The following is a 14,075-nucleotide window of genomic DNA, read 5'->3' as shown; positions in this document are numbered from 1 at the left end:
CCCACACAACAGCCTCACTTTTTGCGGGGACAGACAAAGCAAAACGACACATCACTCTTCCTACCTCTTCCTGTTCCCTGCGGACTTGGCTCATTTGCACCCTTCGACAGTCAACTACCACACACTCCCACTTGCGCCTCTCTGCAGGTGGTATCTTCGATACGGGCCTAGCCCGAAATAGCTCTTCCCAGCAATCAGCGAGGACATTCATGCCCAACAGGGCTCGATGTGCACCCAGACAATGGTCTTGCACGATAATCACACCTTTCTGGGGGACCATCACTCCGTGAACCTCTAGGTCCGTCAATCGGTAGCCAATATATGGGATGTCGAGGCCGTTTGCGCCCTTCAGAGTAAGCCAGGGGGCCTCCGCCCCTGGTGCCCCTTGTTTCCCAAACACTTCTTCGGATAAACTCTCAGCAAACAACGTCACTTGGGAGCCTGTGTCTACCAGGCATTGAATCTCCTTGCCGCACACTCTCACCTTCGCCACGGGGCTACGCCCAATCATCTGGCTCCTAGAGCCATATCCTCTTCCAGGGTCTTCTCGAGGGGTCCCGGCCACACGACCCACAGTGGCCGGCCGACCTAAAAACCCCCTTCTGACGCCCTGCGGGGCCCACACTGGCGGCTATAGTGACCTGGTTTGCCACAGCGGTTGCAGATGGGTCGCCCTTGCTCGTCCCATTCGAAACGGGGCCGGTTAAAGTGGTTCGGGCGCCTGAACGGCTCTCGGCCTCCCTCTGAGTACACTCGGTCTCGGGGCGCCGGCCGTGGTTCCTCCCGCGCCCGTCCTTGGCGCAATTCTCCTACGAGGGCTTTAGACAGTTCAGACATCTGATCGCGGACATCTTTCAAAAGTTCAGCCTTCAGTGCTTGCTTCCAGTCAGGGCCTCCGGGTTGTGCTGGTGCTACTTCACTGACAACCACACACACTGGGGAACCACTCACCTCAGTCTCATCACCTTCCAGGGCCAGTGCCTCTTTCTTCAGATCTTCGAACGTAAGACCCGGGTCCCTTCGAAACTGGATACGTAGGCTCTGTCTCACCGGACCCTCCTTCAACCCCAGAAGAAACTGGTCCCGCAATAGAGTCTCTCCATCTCCCAACCCGTGGTCCCGACGGGTCTGTAGTCGGGCGAATTGCTCTCGCAACCTCAGGGCGAAAGCTCTAATCGGTTGGCGGGGGCCCTGCTTACAATTGAAGAACTGGGAGCGAAGGACAGCTACGGGGGTGTGGTCACCATACTGTTCAGTGAGGAACTGGAACACGGTTTGGGCGTTGGCTCTAACGGCTTCGGGGGCGGCATGCACCTCTCGCCGCGCTTCTCCATCCAGGGAGTTTAACACAAATTGAAGCCGCTGGGCTGCACTAAGGCCCTGTAGGTCGGCCAAGTACTCTAGTTGAGCCTTCCATTCAGACAATCGTACCTCGGATTCTGTCCCCCCATATTTTTGAATCCAGGGGCTCCCCATAAAAACGGGCATGGCACGGGGTTGGGCTGAAAGCCCCGCGTTGTCGGTCATTGGACGACCTTGGTTACTCAACTCGAGGTGGAAACCCTGCCGACTACGCCAAATCTGTCACACCCAGGGGCTGGCTATGCTTTAACTAAGCCACACCCCTTCTCAACTTCCACCTCGAGGAGGTCCCCAAACCCGACCCAATGGCCAAGCAACACGAGAACAAGTAAGTGATAAAACAATCTTTATTTAAATATTTAAAAATAGCTTAGGGAATAGGGAAAGGGCAATTAAAACTAAACTCTGACTCGGCCCTCCAGATGGGCTATGGCCGGGAAGAGGTCAGGGAGCAAGGGGGCCACGGGGATCCGGGGCGTGGGGCTCGGGCCCCGGCCTGAGTCTTAGGTATCCGTAGCGCCCTCCTTCTTCCTCCTCTTCGCTGAATACAGCTCACGGTAAGTACTGGTTCACTCAGTTCGTTCTCGAGGTGCCCACTCTCTTTCTCTTCCTCCACAGGCAACAGCTCTTCGCTGATTACAGCTCACAGTAAGTACTGATTCACCCAGTTCGTTCCTTGGGTGCTCACGCTCTTTCTCTTTCTCCACAGGCAACGGCTGGGACACACAGGCACAGTTAGTTCAGCTTGGTTTTGCTCTCACCTCTTCGCTGATTACAGCTCACAGTAAGTACTGGTTCACACAGTTCGTTCCTTGGGTGCTCACTCGCTTTCTCTTTCTCCACAGGCAGCGGTCGCTTTCTCTTTCTCCACAGGCAGCGGCGTAAGTACAGGTTCCCTCAGTCTCTCCTCGTGTTACCCACTCTCTCTCCTTTTCTCTCCACAGGTATCAACTTGGGCACAATAGCACAGTTAGTTTGCTTTGAATGGCTCTCACCTCTGGGCTGGACACAGCGTACTGTAAGTACAGGGTTCGCTCTATTCCTCCTCGTGGTATTCACTCTCTCTCTCCTTTCCTCTCCACAGGTATCAACTTGGGCACAATAGCACAGTTAGTTTGCTTTGAATGGCTCTCACCTCTGGGCTGGACACAGCGTACTGTAAGTACAGGGTTCGCTCTATTCCTCCTCGTGTTATTCACTCTCTCTCCTTTTCTCTCCACAGGTATCAACTTGGGCACAATAGCACAGTTAGTTTGCTTTGAATGGCTCTCACCTCTGGGCTGGACACAGCGTACTGTAAGTACAGGGTTCGCTCTATTCCTCCTCGTGTTATTCACTCTCTCTCTCCTTTCCTCTCCACAGGTATCAACTTGGGCACAATAGCACAGTTAGTTTGCTTTGAATGGCTCTCACCTCTGGGCTGGACACAGCGTACTATAAGTACAGGGTTCGCTCTATTCCTCCTCGTGTTATTCACTCTCTCTCCTTTTCTCTCCACAGGTATCAACTTGGGCACAATAGCACAGTTAGTTTGCTTTGAATGGCTCTCACCTCTGGGCTGGACACAGCGTACTGTAAGTACAGGGTTCGCTCTATTCCTCCTCGTGTTATTCCCTCTCTCTCCTTTTCTCTCCACAGATATCAACTTGGGCACAATAGCACCGTTAGTTTGCTTTGAATGGCTCTCACCTCTGGGCTGAACACAGCGCACTGTAAGTACAGGTTTCCTCTGTTTCTCCTTGTGTTACTCACTCTCTTTCCTTTCCTCTCCACAGGTATCAACTTAGACACAAAACACAGTTACTCTGCTTTGGATGGCTTTCACCTCTGGGCTGGACACAGCGTACCGTGCTATCTCCGGAGATCTGAAGCACGCTCACAACATATACTGTACTGAACTAGTGATGTCGTCGTTGCGACTACTTCAATAAGTATTCCTTCGGCTCTCCCACCACACTATATTAGGGGTAGGGCCACCCTCCTCCTCCTGGAGAGATCTACACAACGCCAGGTCAATATACAGGGCACTTTCGACTGGCTCTTAGTACTCACATCAATGCCACTTCCAATCCCCTTTTTCACGTCGTCTCAGTTCGCCGTATAATCTGTTCACTTCTCAACCTTTAAGGTTCGCGATGTCTTCACAATCATACAATTCCAGCCTGAGGGAGAGAGAGAGTTAGACAGCTACCAGCAGCGTACCAAGACGGGCACAACCCAGTGCTTCACACACACCAAAGAGAGCTTCCCAGACTGTAAAATAACTTGGCCTTAAGTACTGCCTTGTCCAGCGTATCCTCCAATCACCAACCGCTGTCCCTAACTAGGCACAGGTGCATCGAATTCCCTGATTTTCCTTCTTACGGCGCTACCGGAAGTTCCGGTGTTCTGTTTTTCCGGTCCGGGCGGAAACACTTCCGGGCGGAACCAAACTTCCCGAATTTTGGTTCCGCCCCTAAAGATCGTCACCTTGTGACATCAACACATTCATGAGCTACTCATGTGTCAATCAAATATAATTTTAAAGCTAAAAAGTTTGTTGTAATTGCAAGGGACATTAAAGGTATGGTGTTGGACTGCAATCTGACTTCATACATTTTTTGGTACATCATTCATAATGTAAAGTGTGATTCTACACACATACGGTTTGTATTTAAGTATGTTTGAATAGACACTCAAACGTACAATATCAAAGTATTGACAGCATGACAATGCAGCATTGTACATATGAAAATAAAGATACTAAGTCCTTTTTATATTTGTCAAATATTGAATTAATTGGTGTATTTTCATGTATTTATGTCTCTATACTTTTCTGTGCGATTTCTGGTGCTGTACTGTAATTTTGAAGGATTTTCTAGGATGATTAAACAATATACATAAAATCGTTCCAACAATATTTTTTTTTTCCTCGTTTTTAAAAGTAGTCTCTTATACTCACAAGGCTGCATTTATTTTATCAAAAATACAGTAAAAGCAGTAATATTGCAAAATATTAGAATACTTAAAAATTATATTTTTATATATTTTATTTTTGTATTAATTTTTGCTACATTTTCAGCAGCCATTACTCCAGTTTTCAATGATTCTTCAGAAATGATTCTCATATGCTGATTTGAAGCTCTAGTAACATTTCTTATCATTAATGCTGAAAACAGTTTCTACTTAATATTCTATGCTTAATATACTTTTGAATCATTATAAATGGTTTTATTGCCATTTTAACCAATTTAATGCATCCTTGCTGAATAAAAGTATAAACATTTTTATGGAAGTGTATACAGCAGTATACTGAGACTAAAACGATTGTCACTATGCATTTATCTGTCTATTACACTTTTATATTTTATAAGAGTGGTAAGGTTAACGGTAGGAGTGGGCTTCAAAATATGTATATGTACAGTATACAGTTATCACGGAAAGGCGCCAGAATACCTGAGCTTATTAAGCCCCAAAGTCCAAGTAATACTAAGACTATCAGGTAAGTTATTTGTAAACACGTTTAGGTTTTAGATGTTGTTGATGCATTCATATTGTACATTTGAGCCTACATCCAAACATACCAAACAATGTACGTGTATACACCATAAATACAGATTCTGAGTTCAGGTTGCCCAGTAATACTAGCACAGCCCTCTTCACATTACACGATAGAATCTCTAGGGTCTGGGTTGATTTCCGAAAAGAAAGAAATGTTTCCAAATAACGCCAGACAATTATTCAAGAACCACCTCAAAATGCTAAATCCACACTTATTATCTGTCTTGTTTATTTATTAGATGAAACTAATCTCTTCAGCAATTCAAGAGCGATGCCCTTTGTGATAGCAGGTGAAGATGTAAAAAAAAACCTTTGATGTAAATGACATTTTCAACAAAAGCCACAAGTAGAAATGGTCTAATTAAACTGCAATGTGATTGACGTATTTAGTAAAGAGCAAATGATTACAAAACTTAATCACCTGTATCAGGAAAATAGATGGGTATTAAATATAACAGCTCATCAGTGAATGAAATGTGACACACTTGGGCTCAATTGGAATCTGTCTAATGCTGTTGAGGAGAACCGGCAGGAGTGTGTTGTTGTCTCATTGTTCTTGTGAGCAGCTAGACAGCCAGTACAAGGCCTGCCTTGTCACATCCGTATCTTTAATCAAATGACACTTTCAAGGCTCGATTGGTAGGGTTGCCACTACTCCTTGTTGTCAATGTCAGCTGGCTTCTTATCTTCCCCACTCACTGCATTCTGCTCCAGGTCAGCTCCTGGACTGGTCTTGGTCACTCTTTTCATGCGAAATGGGGATGGTGAGCATTTCAGTGAGCCCGTCATGATGGAATTATTCTCTGACTCTGTGAGTACAATCGCATTGCGACAGTAGCGCTTCAGTCCTTTGCGAAAATGGATGGTAAAGAGGCCATAAGTGATGGGATCCAAAATCGCATTAAAGAGTCCAAAAATAAACAGCATGTGAGTGAGTGAGTGAGAAACAGTCTCTTCTAAATCCTCAGGAAGGAACCAGTACCAGAGACCGAGCAAGTAGTATGGTGTCCAGCAAACTATGAAAGAGGTCACTATGACTATGCTCATTTTCAAAGTCCTCATACGGGCCTTTGGGATGTTGCTGTTGGAACGCCGTAAGTGGACCTCCTTTGACGATACTGTAAAAGCAAGAAGATTTTTTATAAATTTACAGTGGAAATATAATTTATACAGGTATTTTATTTCATTACAGTATTTAAAGGGATAGTTTACCCACAAATGCAAATTCTGTAATAATTTATTCACCCTCAAGTCATTTAAAACCTATATGACATTCATTTTTCTGTACAGCTCAATAGTAGATATTATAAATAATTTGACTGAAATTTATGACTTCGTAAAATGAAAGTCCAACATAATTAGACCCTCCCTTGGTGGAGACTCATTTGCAGTCTCTTACGGACAAAAAAAACTCTGAGACACGATTTCAGAATGTTTTTATGTTCCATTGAAAAAATTAAGTCATACAGATTTGGAATGACACTAGAGTAAGTAAATGATGACAGGACTTTCAAATGTCTATACGTTATCAAGATGGCGCCAAACATGGCTGCCATGGTGCTTAGCTCTCAAGTTGTTTTACAGTTTTTGTTAGTTTTTCCTGTCTTTTGTTTATAAAATACAATCAGTTTCACCATGGATGAACTGATGAACATTCGGCAGAACACACCACGCGATCTTCTACTGGTTTTCGATTATTCAGACGTTTAGCTGAACACTGTAGTTGGTGGAACAGCGGTTGTGATCAAAAGCTTTAGGAAGTACAAATGGGGGAAGCGAGCCGGTGTGCTCGTGAAGCTTAGACAGCACGGATTTCGAATGGCACTGCCTTACATCTGGCATATCTCTGCTCTCTACCCAACAAAACAGACCAACTTCTTCTGCTCTCCAGGAAAAATAATGTTGCTCTGTGTTTCACTGAAACCTGGCTGAATGATGCAATTCCGGACAGCGGGCTAAGTCTGTTGGGCTTCCAGCTGTTCAGAGAGGATCATAATGTAGAATCAGTGCATGGTGGCAGGACATGCTTCTACATCAACTTTAAGCCTTTCTACTCACCGTGGGAGTTTTTCTCTATCATTCTCATAAGTGCCTACATTCCTCCACAAGTGCACATGAGCTCGGCTTTGCAGAAACTCGCAGATCAGATCACAGAAACAGAGCAACAACACATGGACTCTGTTATAATAATTCTAGGGGACTTTAATAAAGTAAATCTTTTCCTTGAACTGGCAGAATACAGACAGCACATTACATGTCACCCCAGAGACAGTAACATATTGGATCACTGTTTACACCACAATAAAGGATGCATATCACTCTGTCTCATGGGCAGCTCGAGGCAGTCGGGCAGTCTCGAGCCCCTGCCCCTTTGTGGTCTGGCGCTAAAGTGCCCTTGCACTCCGGTCTGCCCCCAGTCCGCGATTTCTGTCGAGGGTAGGGTATTAATATTTTTGATCGTGGATGATAAAAAATGTCCCCACAATCTGCTTTTGAAGAAATATCGTTGTATTGTGCTGCAGCGCACATTCTCAGCTGCAGTTCTGGTGCCACCAAATCAATATACTGCAACATATATTAACATCAGTGTTAACTCGGCGGTAGAGTCACTCTCACAGGACACTGGATTTATAAAAAAAAAGAAAAAATGTAAAAGTTTCATTCGTGTGCTTTTCTTACGTGCGGTTTTTCTGAGCACAAAGCGCGGCACGAAAATTAAAAAGCCAGTCAAACTGTGCCAGATTACTGAACTAACTTATGTTTTGTGCTGATACTGTCAAAACACACAAGGTTTATGTATAGACTCAGTTGGACATGTCTAAAATGAAAGTAAACAACTGAACGAAACAGATGCATGTCTGTATATTAGATGCTTGCAGGTCTTAAAGGGACAGTAGGCTACATGCTGCCGTGTGAATTAAATGGATAGTTCACCCTAAAATTAAATTTCTGTCATTGTTTATTCACTCACATGTTGTCCCAAACCTATATTAACTTATTTCTTGTGTTGAACACAAAAGAAGATATTTTGAAGAATCTGTGTAACCAAACAGTTGTTGGTCCACATTGAATTCAATAGTAGGAGAAAAAAATATATACTATGGATGACACTGTGGATCAGCAACTGTTTGGTTTTCCATCTTCTTCAAAATAGCGTTTATGTTTAGCAGAATAAGGAAACTCATTCAGGTTTAAAACAACTTTTGAGTGAATAAAACACTATTTAAATTTTTGAGTGAATTATTCCTTTAATGTTAATAAAACACCAAACACACAGAGAAAAATCACTCAATACTCTTGACTGAAAAACTACACGTGAGTATCGCGATATTTTGTTTGGCGATACTGTATCGATTCTCGAAAACGTAATATAGATATTAAAATAAATAAATAAATCATACAAGATTCATGGCAGTTGTTTCGTTCTGAGTTTATTTCCCGACCGCTAGATGGCAGTCTTCGCAGTTTTCGACGCCGGTAAAGTTAGTTTGACATTTGACAATCATTAGACTTTCTTTTTTTTCTATTTTTTTGCCAATTAAACTCTTAGTGGCTGTTATGTTTTGAGCCCAAACTAACTCAGTCATAAATATATACCCTTTATGTTGCACTAGGCGTAATTTCTAGAGAATTTTTTTTTACAAATTAACCATGACATTATAATATAAAACCAATACTAAAATGTTCAGAAAAACATACTGTTATTGCACAAAGTTCCATTTTTTGAATTACCGTTTTAACTTTTAATATATGCAATAATATAAATCCATTAAACGACAACACCAATTGATCTAAAGGTATCAAACCAACTGTAAAATATACAGAATATTATTCAGTTTAATGCATAAGGCTTACTTTTTCAGATTATGCCTTTATTGTTTTTATATACAGTACCAGGGCTCTGAATGGGTCAAAGAACAAAAACGAAAATTTTGACAGGAACAGAACCAGAAACAGAAACTAAATCAAATTTTATATTTCCGAAGAGAATTGAAAATTTGAAATGGCAGTTAACTGGTTAATAACGTTATTTTATCGTTCCATTTAGTATTTGAAATTTGCTGTCAACCAATCACAAATTCCAGCAGTACGGCATATGCAAATGTGACGCTAAAGCCAATGAGTGAAATGTCCACTCAGCTGTGAACTCATCATAGGTGAATCACAATGGCAATGCACCGCCTTCAGGGCTGGATATTTGTATATAGCACACCTGTACATACAATTATTGTCTATTGACTTACTGTCTATTGTGTATTATGGTTCACATATTTATTTTTAATCACTTGTTTATTTTGTTGTCTGATAGCAATGCAGTGATAAGGCTCATTGATACAGTATGTAACATTAGACTCGTTTCAAAATAAAAAAAATGCCACCTACTGTTTCCCTTGGTCATTCTTCGAGAGATCTCCACCAAGATCCTTGTGTAGCAGCAGATCATGATGGCCAGAGGCATCAGAAAGAGGCAAATGAAAGTAAACATATTGTAGATGGTCTCCTGCCAGTGTTTGACAAAGCTCCCTCGAGTGGTGCACTGAGTGAACTTGGCTGGCACAGTGATGGTCACATTGTGAAACAGGAACATCTGTTGGGGAATTCAGCAGGTCATCAGATCAATCACAACTTTATTTTTAATACTATTAAATACCTTAACAATGCCTAATATAAACAAACTTTTTAAGGTCTAGTTCACCCCAAAAATATGAAAATTAACTTTGTATTTATTCAACCTGAGGTCATCAACGATGTAGATGAGTCTGTTTCTTTATTGAAACAAATTAATAATGACTATAATGACTAATTGTGCCTTTTCTTCACTGAACTCTAAGTGACTTTTAAATGCTAAATGTTAAACACATCTACAGCCAACTAATCAAGTGAACACTGTCAGCTGTGCAAATCAGATGTGGCATATAATCCCTACAGCAAAAGGCTCAATGTTCCCAGGATCAGTCTTTTGCAGAACATTTCATAAATATTATGATGCCAGACTACAAATTCTAACTATGACAAGGAGATTCCCTAATGACAAATAAAGACTGGCAGAGCCAATAGTGACATACAGACTGAAGCCATCTGTCTGTTTATGCCTCAGAAAATGAATCACAAAAATAAAACGATAAACAAATGATAACAAAATATTTGCTATAACCCGTTTTGACCTTATATCTTTTGCCATATCTGTCTGAAATTAAATTCTCTCCAATATTGGGTGTGAGGGTCATTTGAGGCTTGTGCAAGAAAACATGTAAAATGTAAAAACATCCGATTGACTTACAAACTGCATACATTATCTTTTGTGTTTGTGTGTGTGTGTGTGTGTGTGTGTGTGTGTGTGTGTGTGTGTGTGTGAGTGTGTGTGTAATGTTGAGTAATGTGTCTTAGTAAGTACCAGTCATTATGTTAAATCTGAGGTGAAATTACAGGGCTGATGAGAGCGTGTACTGTAATTGCTGAACTAATCTAACGTCTATGAATTTTTACAGCACTTTCTAGTTCTGATTCTAATTTTACAACAGGTCTAGGGAGAATACTGAATATGAAATAAGTTACTGATTTAAAACATGAGGCTTTCAGTATGATTTGAAAGACAATCTGACAAGAGAATTTTTTTTTTACAGTAATACATTAAAGGGATACTTTGAAAGACAATCTGACAAGAGAATTATTTTTTACAGTTATACATTAAAGGGATACTTTAATCCCCTTTACACCCTTTACCTTAACTTTACACCCCAAAATGAAAATTCTGTCATCATTTACTCACCCATTACAACACTGTAATGACTTTCTTCTTCTGTGAGAGGCAAAAAGAGACGTATGCTTAATGTTTATGCTGCTTTTATTCCATACAGAATTATGGTGACATTGGGGAAGTTGTGGCCTAATGGTTAGAGATTCAGACTCGTAATCCAAAGGTTGTAAGCTCGAGTCTCGGGACGTGAATGTAGTGCTCTCTCCACCTTCAATACCACAACTGAGGTCCCCCAACTGCTCCCTTGGTGCCGCAGCATAAATGGCTGCCCACTGCTCCGGATGTGTGTTCATGGTGTGTGTGTGTGTGTGTGTGTGTGTGTGTGTGTGTGTGTGTGTGTGTGTGTGTGTGTGTGTGTGTGTGTCCACTATGGGTCACCATACTTGGCTGTATGTCACATCACTTTCACTCACTTAAAATCGAATAGTGATTGATATGATCAAGTTCCAAAAATAACAAGAAATCTAACCATAAAATAGCAGTAGCAGTACCAGTACCATAGCAGTCCATGCAATGATATATGACACCTTTGTGTTAGGGACACTAAGGGTTAACTAAAAATGTCTTTTGTTATGATTTTAGTATGTGCATATTAAAATTCGATGCATTGCAGTGTATATGTAGCATGACATCAGTGACATAAATCATGGTGTGAAATGCCATATTACATAAGTGGGATTGTCGGTGATGATGCATTGCACACATGCATTGAATAGAAAAGAGCAGTTTGGACAATCTGTTAAATAACTTAAATATATTCCACAGAAGAAAGTTAATTAAACTGGGGTGCGTTTCCCAAAACCATAGTTGCTAACTAAGTTAGCAACTTTGTTGGTTGCAATGCAATTTCCCATTGCCAACCAACTAAGTTCCTAACAGGTTAGCAACTATGGTTTTGGGAAACGCACCCCTGGTCTGGAATGACATGAGGAGAGTAAATGATTACAGGATTTTCATTTTCTATTTTAAAAACTGTATAGCACGCTTGTCAAATCCATTCTCCATTTAAAGTAAATGCATTTTTGGTTTAAAATTAGATTAAATATGAAAAATATGAATATTAAAAAAGTCTGAGCTCAAGAAGGCAAGCCATTAAACTTTCTGTTGTTTCAATTTTGATCTATCTACTTGATTCAGGATGTTATACCAGACTCTGGGGGTTCTGGTGAATTCAAGCAAAGCAGCATACAGAGAATAGACATAATGAAAAACGTAAAAAATCACCTCACCTGAGGGACAGAGAAAACAACACTCATCACCCAGGCCACGCTCAGCATTATTTTGTTCTTCTTCTTAGCCTTATTGATGGCCAGAGGGTTGAGAATGGCCGATTGCCTGTCCAGGCTTATGACCACAGTCACGAACGCACAGGAGTACATTGCCACGAGCTTCAGAAACATTAGCAATCTGCAAGCCAGATCCCCCGCCAACCACTGAACTGTAATGTTCCAAGCTGCATCCACTGGCATCACGATGAAAGTCACCAGCAGGTCGGCAACGGTGAGGTTCATGATTAAAATTCTTACATGAGATTTGCGCTTGTTGTTGGTGCTGGCAGCCCACAACACGGAGAGGTTGCACACAGCTGACACTGCGCAAAGAGTGAAGGTAATTATCACCCTCACTTTTGCTGCCATGGAAAAAGTGGGCAGCTGCAATGCCGCTTCACCTGTGCTATTGTTACACATGGGCAAGGTGTAGTCACAGCTACTATTCAGAGTATCTGCAGTCAGCTGGTGAAACATGATGTTCTCAGATATTGGAGAGCTGTCATTCATCTCTGAAAAGCGAAAGCTGGTGTTTGCTGCATTCACTCGGCTCAATGAGGCTCACAGATGATTCATCATGATCCGGGGAGGAGACTGTGATAATACCTGGAAAAGCCCCTTTAGCTGATAATACTAAAGTGGGATTTAAAAAAAATAATAATAATAAGACGTCAGTCTGATACATTTCACAAAATAAAATAAAATAAAAAATGGATGGATGAAATCAAATGTATCATCATAATGCAAGTTTAACAGTATTGATTTATCTTTAAATTATCTTTAAATGCTAAGACACTATGTACCATCATGTACACTATATAACGACTTTTTTCAGTTGTAAACAAAACACTGGAGTATGTTAAGCAAGAAGGTACAATTTCAGTTTTTCTATACTTCAAAATGTCACGTTTAATTCAGTGCGTTAGCCTACTTGTCCTATCTGTTTGTAATGCATTAAACTCCCAAACTGGTTAATCTAGCCTACTCATTCAACAGCCGCCTATGTATTTTAATGTCTCTATTCTAATTAAAATAATTTTCAGTCTTACCGGTTACACTTCTCATGGAACGATCGTTTAGAGCATTAGAAGAAATCCAATCACCTTGAAATAAGTAGTTGTTCATAAACATTGGTCAAGTCGTATTATCCATTATCTCTAAAAACCGCTCTTCAAGTTCAAATGTAGCTCTTCTCAATCACTTGTCCAGACAGATGAGTAGTTTGTCATCCAACAAGACACCTGTTCGCAAGATGATTCGTCTTGGTGATTGGCTGTAAGTTATTCAGGGTAATTTGTTACTAAATAAGGCACCTCTACTTTTTCAGAAAAATTACCTTTTAAATACACCGAAATAGTCTGTATAGAATAAGTTTAAAAATATTAACCAGTGCGTATCTACCACAGCATCCTCGGTTGGTGCTTTCTCCAGTTGGAGAGTGAAGTGTGATGTCCGTTTGTGTGTGTGTCTGCTTCACTCCGCTTTCCACCTCTTAATTCCCTCGCACGTCACTTGACAACACCCGCGCGCTCTCTCGCCGCGCGTGACAATCTGAACTGTCATCACGTAGGGCAGTTGTGTTGCCGTTATCCACGTGGAACATGCATGTTTTAGTAAGATACATTCTGTAATTTCATCTAAAAGCAGAGGACGCATTATTCGGGTGGGAGGGGGAGGGTTTATCTGGGGATTTGAATCCAGTCCAACCCGAAGGGGGGTTATAGATAGCCTACTGAAGAGTTTTAATTATGCATAGTGTTTCATTGATATTTCAAACATAATTTAAGTAAACACAAAGATTAGATTACAAATTGGTTAGCACCAATTTGTTCACAAATTTAGCTCGAGATCACCTGGGGAGGTTACTAAAGCACGAGTTCTAGTGGTTCAATAAAACACATAAATAGTTATTATCATTGTTATAAATGTGTTTTCATTGTGTCTAAATGTGCCCCTGGACCACTAAACCAGTTTTAAATATCAATTTTATAGATTTATACATCTAAAAACTAAATATAAAGGTTTGATAGGATAGGACAATATTTGGCAACTATTTGAATATAAAAAAGAAAAATCGAAATATTGAGAAAATCACCTTTAAAGTTGTCCAAATGAAGTCATTAGCAACACATATTACTAATCAAAAA

General features: G+C 41.2%; 1 protein-coding gene across 1 annotated transcript; it reads right to left on the bottom strand.

Moving 5' to 3' along the window:
• Window positions 1-5,208: 5,208 nt before the first annotated feature.
• Window positions 5,209-13,534, bottom strand: LOC132101931 (putative gonadotropin-releasing hormone II receptor). The gene is made up of 5 exons (XM_059507149.1): window positions 13,330-13,534; window positions 12,978-13,169; window positions 11,890-12,561; window positions 9,286-9,490; window positions 5,209-6,020 (listed from the first exon to the last, which is right to left on the bottom strand). The coding sequence occupies exons 3-5, from the start codon at window positions 12,436-12,438 to the stop codon at window positions 5,554-5,556; spliced, it is 1,221 nt and encodes a 406-aa protein (XP_059363132.1). The 5' UTR covers window positions 12,439-12,561; window positions 12,978-13,169; window positions 13,330-13,534; the 3' UTR covers window positions 5,209-5,553.
• Between the last annotated feature and the right edge of the window lie 541 nt (window positions 13,535-14,075).

Source organism: Carassius carassius, chromosome 23 (assembly GCF_963082965.1).
Source record: "Carassius carassius chromosome 23, fCarCar2.1, whole genome shotgun sequence".
NCBI lineage: Eukaryota > Metazoa > Chordata > Actinopteri > Cypriniformes > Cyprinidae > Carassius > Carassius carassius.
Note: the sequence above shows the minus strand (reverse complement) of the source record. Positions and strands in the feature narration are given on the sequence as shown.